At 56.4% G+C, this 23,319-nt stretch overlaps 9 protein-coding genes across 9 annotated transcripts; 4 read left to right on the top strand and 5 right to left on the bottom strand.

Annotated features, from left to right (window-relative positions):
* Positions 1-26: 26 nt before the first annotated feature.
* Positions 27-341, top strand: ACA1_036590 (uncharacterized protein; the record flags this gene model as incomplete). Its single annotated transcript, XM_004352053.1, has 1 exon — positions 27-341. One exon carries the CDS (start codon positions 27-29, stop codon positions 339-341), a length of 315 nt encoding a protein of 104 aa, XP_004352105.1.
* Positions 342-494: 153 nt separating this feature from the next.
* ACA1_036580 (uncharacterized protein) lies at positions 495-936 on the top strand (the record flags this gene model as incomplete). The annotated part of the gene is made up of 2 exons (XM_004352052.1): positions 495-688; positions 864-936. 2 exons carry the CDS (start codon positions 495-497, stop codon positions 934-936), a joined length of 267 nt encoding a protein of 88 aa, XP_004352104.1.
* Positions 937-1,695: 759 nt separating this feature from the next.
* ACA1_036570 (reverse transcriptase, putative) lies at positions 1,696-2,115 on the top strand (the record flags this gene model as incomplete). The annotated part of the gene is made up of 1 exon (XM_004352051.1): positions 1,696-2,115. The coding sequence occupies one exon, from the start codon at positions 1,696-1,698 to the stop codon at positions 2,113-2,115; it is 420 nt and encodes a 139-aa protein (XP_004352103.1).
* A 695-nt stretch (positions 2,116-2,810) lies between these two features.
* Positions 2,811-5,429, bottom strand: ACA1_036560 (PHDfinger domain containing protein; the record flags this gene model as incomplete). Its single annotated transcript, XM_004352050.1, has 7 exons — positions 2,811-3,006; positions 3,097-3,200; positions 3,280-3,545; positions 3,807-4,047; positions 4,126-4,738; positions 4,817-5,286; positions 5,349-5,429. 7 exons carry the CDS (start codon positions 5,427-5,429, stop codon positions 2,811-2,813), a joined length of 1,971 nt encoding a protein of 656 aa, XP_004352102.1.
* Positions 5,430-7,469: 2,040 nt separating this feature from the next.
* On the bottom strand, positions 7,470-7,676 carry ACA1_036550 (uncharacterized protein; the record flags this gene model as incomplete). The annotated part of the gene is made up of 1 exon (XM_004352049.1): positions 7,470-7,676. The coding sequence occupies one exon, from the start codon at positions 7,674-7,676 to the stop codon at positions 7,470-7,472; it is 207 nt and encodes a 68-aa protein (XP_004352101.1).
* An 815-nt stretch (positions 7,677-8,491) lies between these two features.
* ACA1_036540 (uncharacterized protein) lies at positions 8,492-8,824 on the bottom strand (the record flags this gene model as incomplete). The annotated part of the gene is made up of 1 exon (XM_004352048.1): positions 8,492-8,824. One exon carries the CDS (start codon positions 8,822-8,824, stop codon positions 8,492-8,494), a length of 333 nt encoding a protein of 110 aa, XP_004352100.1.
* A 435-nt stretch (positions 8,825-9,259) lies between these two features.
* On the bottom strand, positions 9,260-11,251 carry ACA1_036530 (uncharacterized protein; the record flags this gene model as incomplete). Its single annotated transcript, XM_004352047.1, has 7 exons — positions 9,260-9,791; positions 9,905-10,021; positions 10,115-10,213; positions 10,324-10,505; positions 10,617-10,731; positions 10,838-10,991; positions 11,062-11,251. The coding sequence occupies 7 exons, from the start codon at positions 11,249-11,251 to the stop codon at positions 9,260-9,262; spliced, it is 1,389 nt and encodes a 462-aa protein (XP_004352099.1).
* A 766-nt stretch (positions 11,252-12,017) lies between these two features.
* ACA1_036520 (WD domain, G-beta repeat-containing protein) lies at positions 12,018-15,300 on the bottom strand (the record flags this gene model as incomplete). Its single annotated transcript, XM_004352046.1, has 12 exons — positions 12,018-12,157; positions 12,254-12,354; positions 12,456-12,571; positions 12,675-12,782; positions 12,897-12,962; positions 13,052-13,237; positions 13,332-13,454; positions 13,530-13,630; positions 13,738-13,842; positions 13,920-14,007; positions 14,082-14,707; positions 14,871-15,300. 12 exons carry the CDS (start codon positions 15,298-15,300, stop codon positions 12,018-12,020), a joined length of 2,190 nt encoding a protein of 729 aa, XP_004352098.1.
* A 1,479-nt stretch (positions 15,301-16,779) lies between these two features.
* ACA1_036510 (phosphate ABC transporter, putative) lies at positions 16,780-23,228 on the top strand (the record flags this gene model as incomplete). The annotated part of the gene is made up of 19 exons (XM_004352045.1): positions 16,780-16,858; positions 16,922-17,021; positions 17,093-17,153; positions 17,276-17,404; positions 17,473-17,787; positions 17,875-18,000; positions 18,082-18,266; positions 18,355-18,704; positions 18,778-19,019; positions 19,055-19,237; positions 19,311-19,446; positions 19,531-19,678; positions 19,748-19,998; positions 20,069-20,328; positions 20,397-20,513; positions 20,603-20,961; positions 21,034-21,986; positions 22,092-22,529; positions 22,609-23,228. The coding sequence occupies 19 exons, from the start codon at positions 16,780-16,782 to the stop codon at positions 23,226-23,228; spliced, it is 5,052 nt and encodes a 1,683-aa protein (XP_004352097.1).
* Positions 23,229-23,319: the final 91 nt, after the last annotated feature.

Here is a 23,319-nt window from a genome sequence, read left to right as displayed (position 1 = left end):
AAGGGCAGAACCTATGGTGTGTGACCATGGGCAAGGAGGAAAAGCTGGTTGTACTGGTGGCTGCCGGACAAGTTGTTCCCACCAAGGGGGCCATCTTCAAGGCCAGATGGCAACTCGCCAACTATCTACAGCGGGTCAACACAGCTCTCTCCATGATTAATCTGTCTCTCAATCAGCCTCTACACTCGCTCACCAGGGACGCAGCCACGCCCAACGTCATGTACAAGGCCATTCTACAACACTTTGATAGTCCTGATGTCAACCGCGACCTACATGACTTTGCTGAGCTCACCAACATCAAGATGAGTGACATGGAGACAATCATTGGCTACATCAACTGAATCAACGTCCTCAAGAGGATGACAACTGAGGAACACAAGTTCAAGCCAGTGTGGAAATATGTAGACCGCATACTCTGGTATTGTCACCATCATCTGCACAGACAACAAACACAACATGTGGTACCTGAACTCAGGCACATCACATCAACCCACATGACATGCCATCACAAGTGGCTCAGCCTCTTCAACCCCAAGTGCTCCACACACAGCGTCATGCTCAACAACAATGCCACACTAGCCATGCGCAGCAGCAGCGACATCCAGGCCACCATTCACATCCACAACCATCCAGTCACCATCGCCCTGAAGGGCATCCTCTACATGCCCAATCTCACAAAGAACCTGCTGTCCACAAGTCACCTTGTCCAGCTGGGATACACAATTCTCCTGAATCACAACAACCATACAACACCCTCAGGCATCACTCCCCCCTCTCATCACACACACAGAGCATAACATGCTTGTCATTGACCTGTCCCTGTCTACTCAACAGGCCCTCATGACTCGTGTCTGTGTGCACAGCTCAAGCAACCTCATCACCCTTGATCAGCTTCACCTGTGCATGGGGCACATCAGCACTGTGTGGCTGAGGTGAGCCACTGCAGCTGCAACAGACATCACATTGGCGCCAGGCTTGGAGTTATCATCCTGCAATGCATGCATCACGGCCAAGCAGCATTGGAAGGCCATCAGCATCAGACCTGCCCCATGCTCCACAATCCCTATGCATCTGGTCCACTCCAACATCTGCAGACCCTTCCCAACTCACTCCTTCACCAGTCGCCTATACTTCATCTCCTTCATCAACAACTATACATGACACACCACCATCTACTTCCTCAAGGAGAAAAGTGAGGTGCTCAATTGCCTACATGACTACATCACCTCCATCCCCACTGGCATGTGCATATGCGCCCTGCGGTCCAACAATGGTGGTGAATACACCAGACACAATGCCCAGGCATTCCTGAGTGCCTCCAGCATCAAGCATGTGCCCTTGCCTCCATACACCCCACAGTACAATGGTGTGGCAGAGCAATTCAATCATACCATTGTCAAGATGGCAAGAGCCATGCTCTTGCAACATCATGTTCATCATTGAGTGTCCCACAGTGTCGTCACCCATTGCACTGCTGGACAGCACTGCCACTACCATCCCAAGCCTGCCAGTAACCAGCACAGATGATCAACTTGAAACTGGTGTGGATGAGACTGTTGACACCTTGCTACTGGGTGAACAGGACACCACCCTCCACCATGTTGAATTGGATATGTCCATTGCCAACATGACTGGAGGTGTTGAGCTACCCTCCCCAATAAGCTCCCCCCCATGTTGCCTTGTGAGTGAATTGGGATGGACCTTCACATTGGAGTGGAGACTCTGCACAATGTTGTCCCACCCCTGCACTCACTGCTGGCGCTGCCTGTGAAGACCAAGGGCAAGAACAAACTGCTGCTGTGTCTGCCCAGCATGTGCTTGTGCAATGCTCCAAAATGCCTCATTGCCATGTGTGACATCACACAGCTCATGTCCCGTGTGGAACCTTGGAACTTCCATGAAGCCATGGTGTCACCTGATGCCCACCTCTGGCTCATTGCCATGCAGAAGGAGATTCACTCCATACTTGGGAATGCCACCTGGATGCTCTGTCTGCTGCCTGATGGGCGCAATCTCATTGACTTGTGCTGGACCTTCAAGGTTAAGCTACTGGCCAGTGGTGCTGTTGACTGCCCCAAGGCAGGCTTTGTTGCCAAGGGCTACTCCCAGGTCTAAGGTGTTGACTATGACAACACATATGCCCCAGTTGTCTGCATGGAGATACTGTGTAAACTACTGGCCTATGCTGTCCTCCATGGTCTGGCAGTCCACCTCATGTGTAGTAGTTGGTGGTGCTGATGAACTTGAGGTTGATACTGTCAGTGATTGTTGTGGTCATCTTCATAACACAACAGGGCCCATAACCTGTTAGCAGATAGCTGTGGTAATGAGTGGAAGATGGTGATATAGATGTATTGAGACAAAAGACTAAGAAGTCAAACAGAGTACAAGTGTAAGTGAATGGAGTTGAAATGTGTGGAATGCGCGTAGTGTGGTAACTGGATTACCATGGAGAGGGATTCTCCAACACTCTCCTCCTCCACAGTAAACAGTACCCTGTCCATGCGAGTGTTCTTATGCGTGCGGTGTGGGTTGTAGGTGGCGGTGAGGTAGTAAGTTGGGTTGGATGACTGTGTCTTTTTAACACACTCACTGTTTCGGGGTTATCTCCACGCCAGCCAATTAGCGCCAGTGCTGGCTCCGGTTGGGCCGTAGACAGGACCCAGAAAGAGCCATATTTCCGATAGCGATGTGCGCCTTGGTGTGGACGTGGCGCAAGTACGTAACGTAATCTACTTCTTCCTTTGTGGTGAGGAGCGTAACATTTGGCTCGAGGCGTCATCGTACCCCCAACTTTCAGGCCTCGAGGCTCACTTGGCGAGGTGCTGGGGCACAGGCGAGGTTGACTGCCTGGTGGGGGTGGCTCTGGCGGTAGACCAGCAGGCGTCGAAGTGGTGGAGGGCGGAGCCCGCGTCGAGGCGAGCCTCCGGGTCGACGGTCAGCATGCCCCGCACCAACGTCCAGCGCCCCACGGTCAGGTAGGGCGTTGGAACCGCTTTGCACCACCTAAGAGTTCCAAGTCGTGAGTAGACGACACGCACAACGCGCACGGCGTGCAACGCACGAGAGCAAGAAGAGATGAGACGAGGCACGGACCATCTGGCAGGGTCCAGCTGCTGCACCCACGCCTTGACTTCGGCGAGGCTCATTCGCGCCACGGTCTGGGTCTCCGTGTCACTCCTTGGCCACACCCCAAGCATCTGGTGGCCGGCTGGTGAGTGATGGTGGCGAGGAGGACCTTTACCGTCGAGGTAAAATAAGGAGAAGCGGAAGACCTACCTGAAACGCCAGAAGAGCGCCAGCGCTCCACATGTCGCTCTTGCAGCTGACCTCGCCGAACTGGAGCGTCTCGGGCGCTAAGTAGCCTTTCGTTCCCCACGGCTCTTGGCAGGTTCCGCGCACCGCGTCTTCGTCCGTGGCCAGGTCAAAGTCGAGGATAATTGTGCCGTGTTCTCCTCCAGCCACGGAGGGGTCTCGTGCGGCGGTGGTGAACACCACGTTGGCATGAGAGATGTCACGGTGGATAATCCCGCGCTCGTGTATGCCTTGCAGGGCCTGTGTACGTGTGTGAATCTTGTTTGAGCGACTAGTAATTCCATTTGCCGCTCTTCTCCCTCTCTCAGCGGGCGGGAGGGGAGGGGTCGTGCCTCGAGTAATTGCCGTGCGTATCGTGAAAAGTTGAGATCCGAGTCCAACTGCGCTGAGCTGATGCCTGCATGGCGATGCACCCCACCCACGAATGAGCAATTAGAAACGAAGCGTTCATGGGGTACCAACCGAACTGTGCATGTGTGGGCGGTGCATACCATTAGCGTCGGCGGTGGAAAGGCGGTAGTAGGGCATCACGAGGCCCGAACAGACAGTGCTGTCAGGCAGGCTGCAGTCGATCACCTCTAGAAGCTGCGCCACGTGCGGCACACGGCGAAGTTGTCCGAGCACACGCGCTTCCTCACTTGCGTGTTGCCTCGACTCGACCAGCTTCACAACGACCTCCTCGTGCCCGTCCGTGGTCGATCTGTGGCACAGCCAAACCTTGGTCGTGGAGTTCTGTGTGGGGAGGGAAGAGGAAGCATCAGACATGTCGGACGGAAGCAAGGCAAAGTTGTAATGCAGTGAGCGACAAACCTTGAAAAGCTGACGGATTGGCTTCAGCATCGACGAAGTAGAGGTCGTTTGTCCGCCGGCTCCGTCGCGGGGTCCGCGATCTTCCTTTGGCTCGGCTTTGGCCTTCGGGAGCTCGAGCTTGGAGGGCTTATGCTTCGGGCAGTACCAGGGCATGGAACCATGGGGGATCTGGGTGATGTCGAGACCAACGCACTTGGGATGAAACCAGTTCTGGCACTCGGAACAGAGCACGTAATGCTTGCCGTCATCCTTTTTCTCGCAGGTGCAGAACCGACTCCACCAGACATCGACGCGTGGGCCTCGCAGATCGTGGAGATTGAAGTTTTCCACCATGGTGCCGAACCTGATGGCTACGTTGATGGCCTCGTGGCGAAGCAGAAAGCACCGCTTCAGGTCGGTCACGTTGTCGATCAGCCGGTCGAACAGCACTCCGACGTGAAGGCCTCGTCCCCGGACGTGCCAGACGCAGGCCATGCGGAAATCAGTTCCGTTCATCCGCGTAGCTAGTGTGAGAGGAATGGCGGCGGAGAAGAGGGGTCCCTCGCCCGGTAGAGCATCGAGGAGATCGAGCTGGTAGAAAGCACACACGATTGCAGCGTAGAGCAAACGATACCTGGAATCGCGCCCCTCACACAGAAGTGATATTACGTTACTATGGCAGTCATTCAAGAGGAAGAGGCTCACGCACCACCCTTCCTCAGAATCCACTTGGTTCCGCTTGCACTCCACAATGTCAAGCGGGAGAATCGCCTTTCCAGCGCGTAGCGTGTCCCATTTGGAGCCAGATGCACATATGCCGACGGACAGGACCGGTCGCACCCAGTTGTCTTCATCAGTTTTTGTTGTTTTTTGGGGGATGGCTCGTGCTCCTTGGAGTGCCGCATCTCTGTGTTTGTGGAAAATGAGTGAGCCACCTGTCACAAGGCTAAAAGGACTGGTTCTGTACCCGTCCATTGTGAACCGGCTTAAGTCTGGAAAGTGGCCACCGAGGCTCAGCGTTCCAAGGAAGTGGGCTACCCACGCCAGCTCATTACAGCCATTAAGGGCTGCGCGGTGTTGGAAGCTGCTGAGCAAAAGCTCACCAGCAGCCTTGAAGTGGGTGCTGCGATCGCACAGCCCATTCCACCGCGAATTGACCTCCATCTCGTCGGCGTGCAAGAGCTTTAGGATACCACAAGACAATCAGCAAGGAATGTCTGAAAGTATGTGAGGGTGGAACTAACCGGAAGGAGATCGCGTAGAGTCCCGGAAACGCTGGCTGACTCCTTCAGCTGTGCGACAACCTTGTCTCGTTTGACGTACATCTTTGCTCGCCTGTGGCAGTAACTCTCATAGCTTGTTGATAGATGCGAAGAGGATATCACTTGCTCCGAAAACGTTTGGCGATGTCGGGATTTGTCGGAAATGGGAGTCGACTCTGCATAATTTAGATGAGAAACGAGAAGGGATGGTTGAACAGAAAAATCGTGGGAGGAATGATTACCTTTTGCCTGCGGGGGGGTCAAGCGTAGCACCAGTACCGGTTCCTGGGGCAGCTCATTGATGGGTTCTTCGGAACGTGCTACGTTGAGCAGGCCGTAGCCCTCAAGGTCCCCTCCGATTTCGCTCATGATCATGCCGCTCAATTGCGCGAACGACCGCACCGTGACCGAGCCTAGCATCGTGCACTGTTGTTCGTGCAAGATGGTAATCGCCTGGTAGTGCCGCGACGTCTCTGAGTAGAGGCCACCAAGAGTCAGTACTTGTAGCAACAAGAAGAAACGTAGTACCGGGAGCGTCTCCCATCTGCGTCTCCATCTCGAGATTGTTGTTTCTGCTAGTGTCTTCCCGCCTTTTCCGCGGCGCCAAGACTGCGCAGTCGGCAGGGCCATTTCGCGCGTTGTTTAATTACTATCACTCCACAACAAGCCACTGCACAGATTGCCAAAGCCCTTTTGCACATGATAGAACGCAATGGCTGCTGCTGCAACCCAAACTCTGCTGCCTCAGCCTGCCAGGTCCAGCCACACCAAGAAGCAGCCAACTGTATCCTCACTCACTGGTAGCATCACAAGCCCATTCTCAGCAAAGGCCTCAAACTCCAACCAGCAGCACTCATAGTAGTGCCAGGTGGACACTCTGCCCAAGCTAGTCCCACCAACTCTTCAATGTGGCAAGTGGTGGCCTCCAGTACCAACCCCTCCAGCCTTCCACCCAATGGGCTTCAAACATCCACACCAGCCACCTCACAGGCTCAAACATCCCCAACAGGCCTGGCTGGGCAAACTCAAACACCATCCCAAGCCACACCATTGACACCAACATCACCTGGAGTAGCAGCCACCACTCCTGACCAGGCCAGTGCAGCACCACAAGGATATTGGTCTTGATGGTCATGACCTGTGACAGTCACCACAGAGGTGCCCCATTGACCAACTGTGTGTTGGTGACAATCCACTTGAGGTCCTGACAAGCTTCCATGGTGAGGGGCTTGTGCCAGCTCCAGTTGTGCTGCCCACAACCCATCACCAGGTCAACAATCAGCCCCAGTACCTCAGCACATTGTGTTGGCTCCCACTCCCCTTGGTTGGCTGCCTGATCCAGCTGAGATGTCCCTGATCCAGTGGAGCTCCTCCATGAAGTTGTCAATGTATGCCATGCACATGATGCCCTGTTGCTGCCAGAATGTGATCATGGCCTTCATGACTTTTGTGAAGCTGATGATCTTTCATGGGGACCAGCATAGGCTGAAGGGAAGCACCTGGTAGTGGTACCACTGCTGGCCTACCTGAAAGCTGAGGAGTCATTTTGTGTTGTTGTCCATCTGGAGATGATGGTAACCCTGTGTTAGGTTGAATGTGATCATCCACCAGTTGGCCCCAGCCAGGTGTGCCAGTGTTGTCAAGCCTTCAAACCACGCCAATTGCAGACCAGGCCAAGGTTGATGTCACAGTCCACACTCAAGCCCCTGATCCCCAAGACCATTTTCCCTCTTACATTATCCAACCAATTTCCTGACCAGACCTCTGATGGTCACAGCTGTAGTTTGCACCCATCTCCCCTTGTCAATCTTCTTATCTGTTGTGTTGCCAATACATCTGTTCTTCCAGCCCCCTGTCTCTGCCCATGAGGACTTCAGACTGGTGGGGAGCTATCCAGAGTCAAATGTGGTACCTGAGAGGTAGGAGGCCATGAATCATATCTTGGAGAGGTTGGGTGTAGCTTGCAGGGGCCAAGTTGAACTTGAGGTGACACTTTGTGAGAAATCCCTGGGCTGACTGGTGGTCTTGGCCAAACATGGATGGGCAACCAATCTTTAGACTTCAGGGGCCACAAGCTCCTTCATTGTCAATTCACTAGTGAATTCAAAGCTCATGCTGGCTTGAAATGACAAGGGGAGCATCCTTGGGCCAGAATGGCTGTGGGTGAAGGAAGAGGTGCTTGCCCTGGGCGGGGCCAATGAGACCACCAAGCACCATGGTAAACCTGTTGCCATAGTGCATCCATGCCTTAGGTACAGGGGAGTGGGTGGGGAGTGGGAGGGGGTTTGAGTAATCAATGATCAAGCTCATGTAGACACTTGGCCAACTCTTGGCCTGCTGACATCTTTCCTTGTAACTTAGCCTTTCAGCAGAAGAGAGGGAAAGATGGTGAGCACAAGCAGTGGCAAACTGAGCAGCCTCAAGAGGGCTTGTGGCACACAGGCGCTGCTGAGCAAACTGAATACATGCTGAGCACTTGCCAAGGCAAGAGTTCTTTGGAAGCTTGACATGAGAGAAAACAGAGGCATGAGTTGGAAGCAGCAAGTGAGATGCAGGTGATGGACATGGTGCTGACAAGAAACTGTGTCCTCTCATGCTCATTCATAGGGCGAGGAGATAGCCAGAAGGTCAGCACTGGTGAAGGACCAAATGATGGCGGCTTAGGATCAACCTGATTGAGGATGAGATGAAGGTGATGCCACACAAGGAGCCAGAGGTCTTCAACTACAAACAAGGGCACACCAAGGATGAACATCATTGTGCAGCCAAGATGCTGGCATGGTCAGATTCCAGAAGGCCACTGTGGCACTGGTCTCTCTTTCTCTCTCTCTCCACTGCAGTCCATTCCAAAGCTGCTGCACCAACCACTCCAATTGTTGTTGAGCCTACCTCCCCAGCAAGTGCATATTGTCCTACTTTGCTCTCTGCTCAATTTCAATGCATATTTGTGTGGTGCCTGTGTAGCAGCCACAAAGGGTAAGGCAGCTGCCACCCCCAAGGAGTCACCATCAAAGCAACACCACAAGGCTCAGGCGGAGCTGCAGAAGAAATACAGCCCTCACATGTCCACCCTGCTGCACAAGCTACTTGCCAAACCTCTCCAATTTCATGCAAACATAATGTCATCATATTGCATCAACATTACCATCATCACTTGCCTCTTCCTTGCCAGACATAGGTGCATCAGTTGTCCCCTCAGGCAGCTCCTTCCTCTTCTTGGACTGAGGCTTGGGCTTGGCCTTGGCCTTGGGCTTCACTCCCTGCTTGCAGTTCTTTTTGATGAGGAACCACACCAGGTGCGTGGCCTTGCAGAAGTAGACCTTGGTGGTGGTGGTCTCAACCCAGAGGTGGGCTGAGGCAGAGGCAAAGCAGCGTTTCAGCATCTCAAGGAGGTTGCAGAAACCACCACAGGTGTGCTCACTTTCATCAGTGATGTTGTCACCTGCCAAGCCCTCCATGACCTCATCAACCATCCAATCTCCCTCTCAGTTGCTTGTGGTGAGCTCACACTCAATGAGCCTCTTGAGCTTCTGGTGAGAGGTCATCTCCTGGGGAGATGAGCCTTTCAGCAAATGTTGAACTGCCAGAATTGGCCAAGGTGGATCAGCCTGAGCACCCAGTTGCCTTCAGTGTCAACTGTCTCAGGACAGAGCCATTGTGCACCTGTTCAGGCTGTGGGGGTCTTCACGGAAGTGCTCCGGTGTCCACCTTTGCGTTGTCCTTTCGCGTCTGCGAGCCGACTCAATAACAATCCCGGCCACGACGAGTCGCGACAACTTCAAACAACCCGATCCGGCGCTCTCGTATCTTAAATCTTTACTGGTTGCCCTTCGCACTTTTGTTTCCTTCTTTCATCGCTTTCGCTTTCGTTCTTTCGTTCTTTCGGTTCGGACCTAGTTGATGTTGGTCCGCTGGTTGGATTCGTAGGCGACCACCTGGGGCGTCTTGATGCCCAGGCGGTACATGTAGGACTTGCGCAGGTAGAGCTGGTCCTTGGCCTCGGGCTTGACGGCGAACACCTGCTCGGGCACGCCGGCGAGTCGCGGGTTGAAGAGCGCGACGGTCCGCTCCTTGGTCAACTCCGGCTCGTCCTTGCCCAGCAGGTCCTTGTTCTCCTCATCGGCGCCGGCCTCGGGCTCGGCCGGGCTGCTGGCCGCGGAGTAGATGGCAAAGCCCAGCAGCACGACGACGAGCGACACGATCGTCTCCCAGTTGAAGTCCTCGGTGAATTGGAACATGATGAAGTGCAGCGTGTAGACGACCTGGGTCAGCGGCAGACGCAGGGCGAAGGCCAGCGTGAAGAGCGTGGCTGAGGCGTGCTTGGTGACGAGCAGGATGAAGATGTTGTAGCCGAAGTTGACGAGGACGTACATGCCCGTGAAGAGGTAGTTGTACTCACACGAGTCGCCCGGCAGCGTGTTCCATCTGTCGGCGCACTCCGCGTTTCGGTCAATTAAGGGGAAAAAAGGCTAAACAATGTGCAGGACCACCACACACCAACGACAAGAGAACAAGTATAATCGTAATCGTAATCGTACCCGAGAAGACAGAAGTAGCCGTTCTGGATCTGGTCGGGGATGTCGCTCGCCGAGATGCCGCCGAAACCGGGGAGCATGGTGACCGGGAGGAGGGACAAGCTCACGCCCAGCTGGAACCTGCGTCAGCCCGAAGGTCGGTCAGCTCTCTACCGACTCCTCCTCCGTCACCCCCCCCCACCCCTATCAAGGAAATTGGGAATAAGCACGCACCAGGCCACCCAGGAGCCCATGTAGTACACGTCGAGCACCACCTGCCCGAACGCGAGCTCCTTGGTGACGTTGGACAGCGCCTGGGGAACATTGTTGGACCTGCGGGTCGGGGTAAGCGTGAGAAAAACCGGTTACGTTGGTCGAGCGAGAGAAGCGTTTGGGTGGAAGCTTGGAGGGCGGAGCGGAGGGCGGAGGGCGGGGGTACGTACACGTAGATGAGGATCGCATACCAGAGGGCGGGAGGATTGTCGCTGTTCTTGTTGCTGGTGAAGAGCGGGATGAGCGCGACGAAGGCGCCCGCGAGAATGATTCCGGCGCCGCCGATCTTGCCCAGTCCGTATCTCGCCCGGAGGACGATGAAGGAGGCCACCATCGTCATGGGAATGATCGTCTAATGTGCACGGCAACGATATTTGGTCCGCGTATGTGTGAGGGTTCATGGTCTGGGCATTAAGTTCTGCGTGCTTGTGAGTGCTGTGGGCGACATAGCGCGTGTGCGCACCTGATTGATGATGTTCTGGAGGGTGGCCGGCGTGTTGGGAGCACCGATCGAGAACAGAAAACCGGCAAGACCATCGAACACGCCGAAGAGGAAGAACTTCCACACGGGGAAAGCCCTGCACACGCACTCAATCGTGAGATCTCACTGCGCAACGCAACGCAACGCAACAAAGAGTGCGGAAGAGAGAGAGAGAGAGAGAAGGGGAGCGATGTGTGACGCACTTCATCTCGTCGGTGATGTCGTTGGTGAAAAAGTATTTGTAGGAGGTGATGATCTGCGCCAGCACGCAATACGTCAACGTCGTGAACTGGTTGTTGAACCAGGCGTAGTTGGAGCCGAACTTCATCTGATTGTACCGACCCGTGACACTGTTGGCTGTGTGTGGTGTGGTGGTGAGATGTAAGCAACGAGAAGGAGGAGAACATGATGACAAGGGAGGGAGTACCAATGCCAAAGAGGACCAGAAGGAAGAAGTAGAGGAGAATGCGGAGGGTCTCGGGCGTGAGCTTGGCGCGCCAGTAGGCGGCGGAGAAGAGCTGGACAAAGTCCGCCTGCTTCCTGGCCAACCAGGACTGGCCCGAGGCTTGCTTGCCCAGCAGCGGCACGTCGTCATCCGGCATCCGGAGCTCGTCCATCGATGCCTCTGTCTTTCCCCGGCTGCTCTTCATCTGTACGACGCGGGCGTGCGCGCGACGCAATGAAAGGGAGTCAGGGCCAGCGACGAGAAGAGAGGAGAGTGTTCAGAGAGAGAGAGAGTTCTATTTCTTGGCACCGCAAGGTTTGGCCCAACACCCAAGTTGGGCTGGAGAGCAAATAAAATGGAGATTAAAATAATATATCAATATTATTAGTATAAAATGAGCTTCTTGGATAAATCTAAATAAATATAATCAGACAAGAACATTGGAAGCCCAGCCACAGCTCCGGGGAAAGGAATTGATCAAAAGATAAGAAAACGAGAAGGAGCTGGCGCACCTCTCGTGCCTTGAAGCTGTTACAAATCAAATGGGGTGATTCGTGCTGTGGCGACGGACGGGGGGCGAAACGGAGAGAACCCGAGAAGATGGAAAGCGTTGCCTCTTTTCCCGCGTCACGCAGCAATTCCCACCTTTATTCCGGAAACGAGACTGGGAAACGGAAAGTAGAAAGCAAATAAACAATTATTTTGTGTGAAATTAAAGAATGGGTAAAAATAAAAATAATATATACATAAATCGGTATAAATAGGTCGTTTTGTTTTAGTTTGGCCGCACGAGAAGATACAGAGAACAAAAGAGAGGAGACAGGGACGCGATGTTCGGTTGAGTGTGAGGGACACTCGAGCAAATGATCACGTTCGTTGGCTCTCGCTCGCCTCTTCCTCTCCTTGCGGCTGCGTGTGTTTGGGTTGGTGGTGGGTACTCAGCTCTCCTCGGGCTGCTCGTTGTGGTAGACGTGCAGCTCGCCGTCGAGCGAGGCGGCTACGACCACCTGGCCGTGCACGCCCTCGAATGCCGGCGCAAACGACGCAGCCGTGGCCATGCCCTCTTCCTCATCGGTGACTGTCGCGTTGGTGAAAGAAGAAGACGAGGATGGTGTTGATGAGTGGGATGCTGTAAGCACGGACGTGAGTCGTAGATCGAGCAAGTGCTGCGTACCTTGGAAGAATTCGCACGCCTTGTTTCGTTTCTCCTTTCCCGCTTCCCACAGAAATACATTCTGGTCCTCGGAGCCCGCGACTACGTACTTGCCGTCAGGGCTGCGGGGGGGGGGGAACGGTGCGGTGTGAGCGAGGCATGGGAAGACGGAAACGGTGGCGAAGAACGAGCTTGGAAAGAAGAACGGAGGGCAGCAACGAACCTGAGTGTCGCTTTGACCTGGAACTCTCTGCTGGTGTAACCGGCGTATTTACAGATCAACGAAAAATCCTTGGTTCTGTACAACCGTGCCGAAGAATCATTCGATGACACCAACATCTGGCCATCAGGAAGAGGAAAGAGAGACAAACAACACACCAGTCAGCTAGGCACTGAAACGCTCGCCCGGGCTGCGCACTCAACACGCGTGGGAAATGCGTACATGTTTGCCGTCCTTCGAGGCCTCAATTCCAGTAACCTTGCGGCGGATGTGATCTCTGGCCTTGAATCGCGAGTTGTGAACATGCATCTCCTTGGCCACCTTCATCTCCTGCGATGTTTGCCAAGCGGGGGGGGGGGATGAGAATCATGCTGGCGGCTTCGGCCGAGCCATACTCAAGTGGGCCAAGCCGTGGCGACTAAGCGACCAAGTGGCTGTGCGTACGATTGTGGGCCGTGGCGAGGTCGAGCCCTCCGCGTCCGGGCTCGTGGGCTCTTTTGTTATGGCCTCCTTCAGTGGACGATGAACAGAGCAGAGGAAGAATGAAGAAGTTAGAACAAAAACAATCGTGGTGGCGTGGTCATACGGAGAGGTCGCACCTCAGTCTCGCACAAGAGGAGCTTGCCAGTGTCGGTGCCAACGACGAGATATTCGCCCTTGTCGGACACGAATGCGCCCGCCGTGATCATGTCGCCAATCTCCACTTGGAACGCGATTCGCTTGCGAGGGATGTTCCAAACGTAGATTCGCTTATCCAGACCTCCGCTCATGAACACCTTGTTGTTCTGTAAATACACCATAAATTCCAGGTTTCGTTTCGAGTCAGTGAGATGGCCAGACGAAAACGCAAGCATCGGGGGAAGCAAAGGGGAAGCTTACGATCGGGTGAAACGCGACTGTGGTGACAAAATCCTTGTGCTCAAAGCACGAGACGCAGTCATCGCACGACATGTGCCAGAGTCGCACAGTGCAGTCCATCGATGAAGAGAGCAGAAATTCGTTCTGTGTGGAAGAAGAATGTAAGTGTGTCAAACGACGGGGCTGCGTGCAGGCGCCACGGGCACAAAGGGGACATACGTTCGACCAGGAGATGCAAAGAATATCGAGAGTGTGGCCAGGGAAACTCTTGTAGCAAACAGGATCCAGCAATTGAGTGAGCCGCCCCTGCTTGCCTTCATCTGCGACGGCCAGTCGATATGTAAAAATGAGAGGCAACCGGTGACGGAGCAATTATAAGCAAACACGGCGTGAGATAACGAGCGAGGGGGTAGGCAACTGTTCTCACCCGTGGCAAACTTGGGGTCCACCCGCCACACGCGCAGTACACCGTCACTGCCCGCAGTCGCGAGGTATCGCCCGTCGGGGCTGAATTGCATCACCCAGATCGCACCTTTTGTGGTTTTGATGATCGCGGTGAGTAAGTGCAAGGCCGAGCGAGCAGAAACGAGGTGACGCGATCTCATGTACCGTAATGTCCGCCTTCTTGTTCGCCCAGCGTCTGTACTTGGTACAGTTTGTTAAATGTTGCGTCCTTCTTCTTGTTCTTCTTTTCAACCTGCGCAGGCCCGACCGCCAACAAACAATCAGTAACTGCCAGCCAGTGAGGGAAGAAGATGGGCGAATGCGCACCTTGATGTAGCCATTCTCCTCGCCCGCTTCGCCCTGCTCGGACTCGCCGGCCTTCTTCGTTGGCTTCTTCTTCGAGTCCTTCCTCGCAGGCTTCTCCTTGTCCTTGGGCGTCCGCTTGTGGAATATGCTGAGCCGCACCAGACCACCCTTCTTGCTGCCCTCCTTTTCCTTGCCTTTGCTGTTGTTCGTCTCCCTGCTGCTGCTGTTCTCCTTGTCGTTGCTGTTGCGCTGGCCGCCGCCGGACTTGCTGCCGTCGTCGCCGTTGCCCCGGCTGTTGGTCCGCTCCTTCTCCTCGCCGTCGCCTTTCCGCTCCGTGCTGGCCGAGGAGAAGGACTCGTGATGCGAGCTGTCCACGTTGCGAGCCGAGTTCGTGTTGTGCCACCGTTCACGAGAGTCGGTGTAGCCGCCACTGCGCGGCCCGCTACTGTCTCGCCGTCCGTTTTGGTCGACGTGGGGCAGGTCCTCGAGCTCCTGCAGCGAGGAGATGATGGTGTCGAGGTTCTTGATGGCCTTCTTGCGCTCCTCCTTGCGCTGCGCCTTCTCCTTCTCACGCTCCAGCTCGCGTTCGCGCTCTTCGTCCGTCATTCCGCCTGCTCGCATCCCACGCACTAGCACGGCCGTGCTATCTGCTAATGACACACCGTGTTCACGTAGCAAACAGTCAAAAGATGCAGCGGCAAGTGCGTACGAAAGTAAAGCCATTTGACCCAATCGAAGGCAAGTGGTTGACTTGTAGCTGAAATAACGACGCCAATATCAAATCAAGAAATGAGGAGAGGGGGGGGGCACCAGTCAATGGTGGGCGCTGTCTGATGTTGCCACTGCTCGTTCGATCTATTCCTCCTCCACTGCTGCCACCGCTAAGGCGAGGCGACATAACAGCTCGCGCGATCGAAGGTGAAGTGTCAGCCGCATGCGGGATCGAGCCCACCCTTTCTCCCTCCTCCATCGCGGCTCGCTTCATGGCGGTTCGCCCCAGCGTCTCCTTGCCCTTCTCCTTACCCTTGTCTTTGTTCTTCTTCTTCGCTCTGCGCTTCAACTCTTCGCTTGATGTCGAGTCGTCGCTATCTTCTTCCTCGTCTTCCTCCTCGTCATCGCTGTCACTGCTTGATTCTTCCTCTTCATCTTCATCCTCGTCTTCAGAAGATTTTCCATGACGCCTGTATTTGTGTTCTTCCTCCTCGTCCGAGCTGCTGCTCTCCTCGTACGACGAATTCATCTTCGCAGTCGAATGCGTGCACAGTTGCTACTCGACCAAATCAATCGAATGGACCCAGATAAACGCAGAAATGGGTGAATTTTTCGGGTATGCCCTTGGAAAATGGCAGCAGACGGTGCGAGTGAGGGAGGGCAGCTTCGTTACTCGCGGCTTAGTCTGAGGATGGGAGTGAGGGGCCTGTGGCGGTGAAGATGGGCGCTAATTCGCAGTCACTCTCCGCCCACAGCAAACCTGACAACCCGCCCCACAATCCCCGTTTGTCGACAGAAACCGTGGTGCTCTGCTCTGAGTAAAAACAAAAGCCGTGTGAAGCACGCCCAGTATTGTCCAGTAGTGCCCAGTGCCCCACAAACGTCAGAGTTCTGGCTCTTTGCGATCAGAAGTGCAAGGTGCTCCTCAAGAAGCTCCACCTTTCCACACCAACCTAGTAATGAACTCACTCACTCAACATGAGTGACAAAAAAGAGGGTGAGGGAAGTTGGCGTCGCATGTAGGTGTCCTTCAGTGGTTCCGGCTCCGCGCGGTCGTTGTGTTTGGCCGCTGGGTGGGCTTGATTGCTCTCCATGGCCGTGGGTGGTCCCCAACCCTTCGCGAGTGCGAGGGGTGTGTTGGCGGGTGACCGGTGGTTGAGGCCATCGAAGGGGGTGGAGCGGATGAAGGCTGGAGTTGGATTGGTGGTCGACTGGCCAGTTCTCTCCGTCGTGGAGGGGTCCGGCCGTCGAGTGAAGTGCTTGAGCTCCGTGGAAGGAGCTCGTGCGGGTCGACAAGCTCAGCGCCTCGCCTGTGGTGGCGAGGCCGGCTCGTTCGTGGCGGAAAGTAGTGGTATCTCATTGTCGCGCAGCGTCGGTGTGCGCTGGCTCCCACCTATTCTGCACCTCGCCGCAAGTTGGTGAAGGTATCGTGGATCGAAGAAGATGAAGTGAATCGTCGGGATTGATGCATGAGTAGTTGATGGTTGATGTTCGAAGTAACATGCTGACTGGTCGGTTCGCCGCTGCCGCCAAGTGAATGGTACAGGAAGGCTCGCCGGGGCTTCCCTCGCCCCATCTTACAACACTCAGCGACGCGCCCTTTTGCCCGCGCAGCACTCTCGCCCGGGGGCTATTGTGGGACCAAAGAAGAATAAAGTCGCAACTGGACGTGGGCAGTTGTTCGTGCGGAGTCTGGGTGACAATAGGACCGTTCGGGATTGGGTGAAATAGCAGTTTGTGCGAAATGTTGTGGCAAGGCAGTGTGTTGCTATCTGTGCTGCTGATCAGCGGCCATTCTCCGGGGAGCTCATCTTCGGTGTGCTCTGTTGCGGGTGACAACATGTTCACACGCCGGCGAATTGGCGGCTCTCCCACGTCAGCGTGATTGCACAAGGCGAACACTACCACCAGGTCGTCTTTCACCCCGTGCGCCCATTTCCCCCGTCAGACAACTCTGCGGCCATTCTTCTACTCTCCTGAACCCTGAGCAAACGCCCCGACGAGGCTGATGGGACCGTCGACGCCAGCTCTCGTGACCATCGTGGCCGTGTGGGCGTTCCTCCTCCTGACGTCGCACGTTTCGCCCGGTACAGTTCTTCTTCCCTTCTCGAGCCGCTAGTTCTCATTCTCACTTTCTTGCAACGACGCAGGCGCGGCCGGCGTGCAGCTTGATGGAGCTGGTAGCTCCAACTCCGCGGGCATCCTAGCTGCCTGGGCGCATGCTTACCGATACACACGCGACGACGTCAGGTGCGCCACCTTCCTCTTTTTCTCTTCCCCCTCTCTCCTACGTCTGCGGGCTCACCTGCCCCTTCCCGCAGAATTAACTACAGCCAGCCTGGGTTGCAGGTGGCCCTCACCCAGTACTCGCAAGGCATCGTGGTACGTCGCTAGCACCGCTTCTCTGTTGGGCTTGGTGGTTCTTGAAGAAATAAATAAAGAAATAAAAACAATAATTAAAATAATAAGTAAACTCACCAAAAGCGTAACGTGCCTACCGATAGGACTTCCTTGCCACGGACCGCGGCGTCTTTGGCAATGACTTCAGCAACTTGATACAACTGCCTCTGGCGGCACAGGCGATGGCCATGGGCTACAACATTCCCTCACTCCATTCCTCGGACCCCGCCCTGGTATTTATCGCCCCCCCCCCCAACCTACACCCAAACAATCGCTCACTCAATGCCGTCTTGCTACACAGATCATGAACAGGACGGTCTTGGCCGCGATTTGGGCTGGAGAGATCACGATGTGGGACGATACAGCCATTCGAGAGCTCAACCCTGCCTTGGTGGGCAAGCTACCGTCGGAGCCGATCGCCGTCGGCTATATCGACTCCACCATCACCATTTCGTTCGTCGAGGTGCTTAAGAAAACGCTGGAGAGCTTCAGCGACGACTTCCGCGTGGCTTTCGCCGCGGCCAACCGCACCTTTGGAAAGCTTCCGGGTGCCGCAAGCGGCGGCACACTGAAGCTCATCTCCGGCTCATCACCTGCTCGTGCTGCCTGGATGATGGTACACCACTCCTCCCGTTTCTATCGTTCATGTGCGCTTGACGTTTGGTGGATATTCCTTGCTTACCGCATCGAGTGAACTACACAGCAAACCAACTACAGCATGACATTCCTCAACTTTGCCGAGACCGTGGGCCAGGTGCCTCTCATGCGCATGTACAACAAGGCAGGCACCCTCGTTGATCCCAGCGTCGCCTCCGTCCAGTCTGCCATGGTACCCTTCTCTACAACGGCGAACGCACAACCCTCCCTGCTCATTCCTCCTGGTCAAGAAGACACTAACGCCCAAGCGCAGGCCGACTTTGAGGCCTACTACGACAACGGCGAGTTTACGGTGGACATCCTCGACGCCAATGGAACCAACTCGTGGCCCATGGCCTACCTTACCTTCCTCTCCATGGACTTCAACGGAAGCTACGCCGACTGCACCAACGTGCAGGAGCTGCTCAACTTTGTTTCGTGGATCGACACCAATGACGAGTACGCCGTTGACTGCTGTCCCATTTATCACACTGCAGTTGCGAGTGGTTTCTCACCAAGCCTTCTTACGCCTATCTCCTTGCAACAGGGCGTCTTCGACAGCGATCGCAGCGAACGTGGCACCACTGGACATCGGCCTGCGAAAGAAGCTCATCAACCAGCTGAACGGCGTACAGTGCAACGGGCAACAGGCCTTCACCAAGGCATTCCTGGTGGGCGTTGGGGCGGAGCTATCGCTCATAACCTCGTGGTCGGTCTCGTGGTCGGCCGACCAGAGCAAGCTCAAGTACTACCAGGAGACGTCAACCGTGGCCAAGGAGCAGCTGGTCCAGTACAACTCTGATTTCGGTGTAAGCGTCAACGCGCTCACCGACGGCTGGGTACAACAAATGAGCGACGTGGGCCAGATACCTGCCGCCGCCTTTGCCCTGGCCCCAGGTGATACTCACTCGTGCCTGCACATTTTATTGGAACATTCTCTCACACGGTCATTTTATGTGTTTGCCTTCAGGATACAACATTCCTGAGCTGGCTGGCAACTATTTGGTGCTCGACTGTGAGACGCTGGCAGCGATCTACTTGAACTCGATCACCATGTGGAATGACTCGCGCATCAAGAGCATCAACTCGCCCGTTGTCGCCGCCCTACTACCCGCCCAGCCGATTGTAGTGGTCACGCTCTCCGAAAGTTCGGCCATCACGCAGCTCTTCACCTACATGCTCAACGCCACCGTGCCCAGCTTTGCCGCTCAGGTACCCTCTCACCCAACTGATCAACACACTCAAAGAAGAAGACCCCGTACGAGCTCACGGCTTGCCTTGGCAAGGTCGGTGTTGGAGGGTTGCCCCACTTCCCAGTCTTGGACGCGTTCAACAGGTCGCTGACAGCGTCTGACGGCGTAGGGCTCACGTCGCTCCTGCGGTCCACCACGTACTCGATCGCTACGTGGATGCACCAGCCGCTTCTGCAGGTGTGATACCCCGCCCCCAAGCGCCCATTTTGACCGTAGATTAGATCTAAACCCGCGAGGTTTGTATGTTCAGAGCCGCTCGCTGGGCGTAGCGTCGATGATCAATCCGGCCAACAAGACGGTGCGCGCCTCGATGACTTCGGTGGCGAGCGCGATGAACGACTTCCTCCAATCTGGCACCCCGCTCGCCTACACGTCGCTCGTACTGGGTACGTCACCACCCTGGCCGGCCACCAGTCCCGGTAGCACCCTAAACTCACCATTGTTGTCACCGTGCTACTACTTGGCTTCAGGCAAAGGAGAAGCAAGCTGGCCGCTCGCCACCTTCGCCTCGATCATCTACCGACAAAAGTCAATGAACGATTGCAGCGACGCCCGAGCGCTGGCCGACTTCCTGTGGTGGTCGCAATTCGACCCCAACGCCGAACAGGTGGCCATCAGGTTCGTCCCCCCTGCGAACACTCCGTAGTGGCGCACTCACATAGTCACATTCTGCTTTCCCGCCTCTAGTCAAAACTACGTGCTGGCGTCGTCAATTGCCAGAGCCAAGAGCTACTTTCTCAGGCTGATGAAGAACTTCACGTGCGACGGCGTTGCGGCGAGCAGCTACGCCGGGTGCATCAACGACGGAATGCTGTGCTCTGACCAGGGCACATGCACCGACGGCGTGTGTCAGTGCAATTCGGGGCGAACGGGCCAGTACTGCGACCAGCTCTCCCAATCCAGAATCAGCGACGACCAGCTCGTGGCCATCCTGCTCGGTAGCTCCTCGCCCGCCCATTTCCCCCTGGACCAGCCCAGGCCGCTGACTGTGAAACCATCTCCCTACAGGCACGATCATACCGTTGGCGTTCTGCTGCTGCCTGCTACTGGTCGGTGCCATCATCTGGGCCGGGTACCTCTCCCGCGCCAGGAAGCGAGGCGAAGACGACTGGGAGATCCGGTACGACGAGCTCGAGGTCGGCGCGCACCTGGGCACGGGTGGCTTCGGCGAGGTCTACCGGGCCACGTGGAAGGGCACCGAAGTGGCCGTCAAGGTCATGTTGGCCGAACGGGTCACCAAGGACATGGCGAGGCGATTCAAGGACGAGGTACTCCCCAAGAGCTCTGCTGTGTGCATCCCATCTTGCTTATTTGGTATACAATGTGTACGTCACAGGTGAGGGTGATGACGGCGTTGAGGCATCCCAACGTGGTGCTGTTCATGGCGGCGTCGACCAAGGCGCCCAAAATGTGCATCGTCATGGAGTACATGGCTCTCGGCTGTTTGTTCGACGTACGCACCAATCCCCCCCCAAATCGATCTCGGTCTCTTTGGTCCGGTTCTTATCATTCTACGTCCACGACAACGCGACACGAACACAGTTGCTGCACAACGAGCTGATTCCGGAGCTGCCGTTCGCGCTCAAGGCCAAGATGGCCTACCAGGCCTCCAAGGGCATGCACTTCCTCCACTCGTCGGGCATCGTGCACCGCGACCTCAAGTCGCTCAACCTGCTGCTCGACACCAAGTGGAACGTCAAGGTGAGCGACTTCGGCCTCACCAAGTTCAAGGAGGACATCGGAAAGGGCGCAGAGCGCGACATCGGCGGCAGCGTGCACTGGACGGCGCCCGAGATTCTCAACGAATCGGCTGACGTGGACTACATCTTGGCCGACGTGTACAGCTTCGGCATCATCCTGTGGGAGCTGCTCACCCGCGAGCAGCCCTACTTCGGCCTAAGGTACACAACCACCTCTGCTGGCACACGGCCCGCTCACCACCCCCTGACTGACGCCTTTGCTCTGCGATACAGCCCTTCGGCGGTGGCCATTTCCGTCATTCGCGACGGCCTCCGACCGCACATGCCGCATAACCTGGGCGGATGGCCGGCAGAGTACGACGAGCTGATCACGAGCTGCTGGCACCACGACACCACCATTCGCCCCACGTTCCTCGAGATCATGACCCGCCTCTCCACCATGCACGGCGGCTCCACATCGGCCGGCGTGACGACCTACACCTCCAAGACTTCGTCCTCCTCGGGCAACTCGGGATTGGCCAATATACCGAAGAGGAACAGCTTCGGGTCGTGGACGCTGCCCTCAGCCACCAACTCGTCCGTGGGCTCGTCCCACTCATCGCGGAACTCGTTGGCGGCGGCGCCGATGACTGGCAAGGACGTGCGGCCGCCCGAGGGCGAGGTGACGATCGTGTTCACCGACATCACGCGCGCCGCCTCGCTCTGGGAGTTCAACGCCGCCGCCATGCGCGACGCCACGCTCCTCCACAACGACATCCTGCGGCGCGCGCTGCAAAAGCACCGCGGCTACGAGGTGGTCTTCATCAAGGACAAGAACTCGGGCGAGGGCTCGTTCTGCATGGCCTTCCAGCACTCCACCGACGCGCTGGCCTGGTGCTCGGAGGTGCAGCAGGTCCTGCTCGCTGCCTTCTGGCCCGAGGAGCTGCTGGAGCACCCGGGCGCGGCCGAGGAGTGGGGCGACACCGACAATCGGGTCATGTTCAAGGGCCTGCGGGTGCGCATGGGCGTGCACGTGGGCACTCCACGCATGGTGCGCGATCCGATGACGCGGCGCATGGAGTACATCGGACCGGTGGTCAACGCCGCGGCCCGGATCACGGCTCTCACACACGGCGGCCAGATCGTGATGAGTCAGGCCACCTACGTCCGGGTCAAGAACGACCTCGCGGCCCAGGGGAAGGTCATCCTTGGGCTCGGTCGCTTCGAAATGCCCGACCACCCACGAGGTCTAGACCCCATCCATACCTTCCATTCCACGCTCTTCTTTCAACACTTGCACTTCTCTCTTCTGACATTCCGCTCTTCTCTTCTTGTCGGCCGGCTGCGCACAGGGTCGAAGCTGTACGAGTTGAAGATCGCTGGGCTGGAGGGGCGCTTCTTCGGTGGCGTGGCGATCGACAACCTCGATCACGAGGCCGACAGGTCCACCAGCACGCGCGCCTCCTCGAACCGAAGCACGATCTCGGGGGCCAGCAGTGCCGGCAGCGAAGTGCAGACGGTCGTGGGCGAGGGCATGATGTTCAAGGAGGACACCTTCCTCACGTCGGCCAACCTGTGCCGCTGGATCATCGACTTCGCCGAGATCCAGGTCGGGCGGCAGGTGGGCCTCGGGTCCTACGGCACGGTGTACCACGGCAGGTGGAAGGGCGTGGAGGTGGCGGTGAAGCGGTTCATCAAGCAGAAGCTGGACGAGCGGCGCATGCTCGAGTTCCGCGCCGAGATGGCCTTCCTGTCGGAGCTTCACCACCCCAACATCGTCCTCTTCATCGGTATGCAATCGAAACCCCAGACAGCTCACCCACGAACTTGGAGAGCTGACATTGTTGTTTGTTTCGTCCGATCAAACAGGGGCGTGTGTGAAGAAACCCAACCTGTGCATCGTGACCGAGTTCATGAAGCAGGGCTCGCTCAAGGACATCCTCACCGACAGTTCCATCAAGCTCACGTGGCAACACAAGCTCCAAATGCTGCGACGAGCCGCGCTGGGCATCAACTACCTGCACTCACTTCACCCCATCATCGTGCACCGCGACCTGAAGCCGTCCAACCTGCTGGTGGACGAGAACTGGAACGTGAAGGTGGCCGATTTCGGGTTCGCGCGCATCAAGGAGGAGAACGCCACGATGACCCGGTGCGGCACACCCTGCTGGACGGCGCCGGAGGTCATCCGCGGGGACAAGTACGACGAGCGGGCCGACGTGTTCTCCTTCGGCGTGGTCATGTGGCAGGTGCTCACGCGCAAGGAGCCCTTCGCCGGGCGCAACTTCATGGGCGTGTCGCTCGACGTGCTCGAGGGCAAGCGGCCCCAGATCCCCAATGACTGCCCGCCCGAGTTCACCAAGATGCTGAAGCGGTGCTGGCACGCCTCGCCCGGCAAGCGGCCGCACATGGACGACGTGCTGGCCTTCCTCGACGGACTCATTGCCGGCGACGAAGAAGACGACACCTACCAGCCCAGCGTCGTGTAGCGTACGGACCGGTCAGGAGAATTTTGTACTCGACATTCTTCAGCATTCCAGCATTCCTGCCTTGGTTACGCGAACAGAATTGGGTGAGCCG

The sequence above is a fragment of the Acanthamoeba castellanii genome, assembly GCF_000313135.1.
Source record: "Acanthamoeba castellanii str. Neff unplaced genomic scaffold scf7180000084565, whole genome shotgun sequence".
In the NCBI taxonomy this organism is placed as follows: Eukaryota; Discosea; order Longamoebia; family Acanthamoebidae; genus Acanthamoeba; species Acanthamoeba castellanii.
This window is presented reverse-complemented; position numbering and strand designations above follow the sequence as displayed.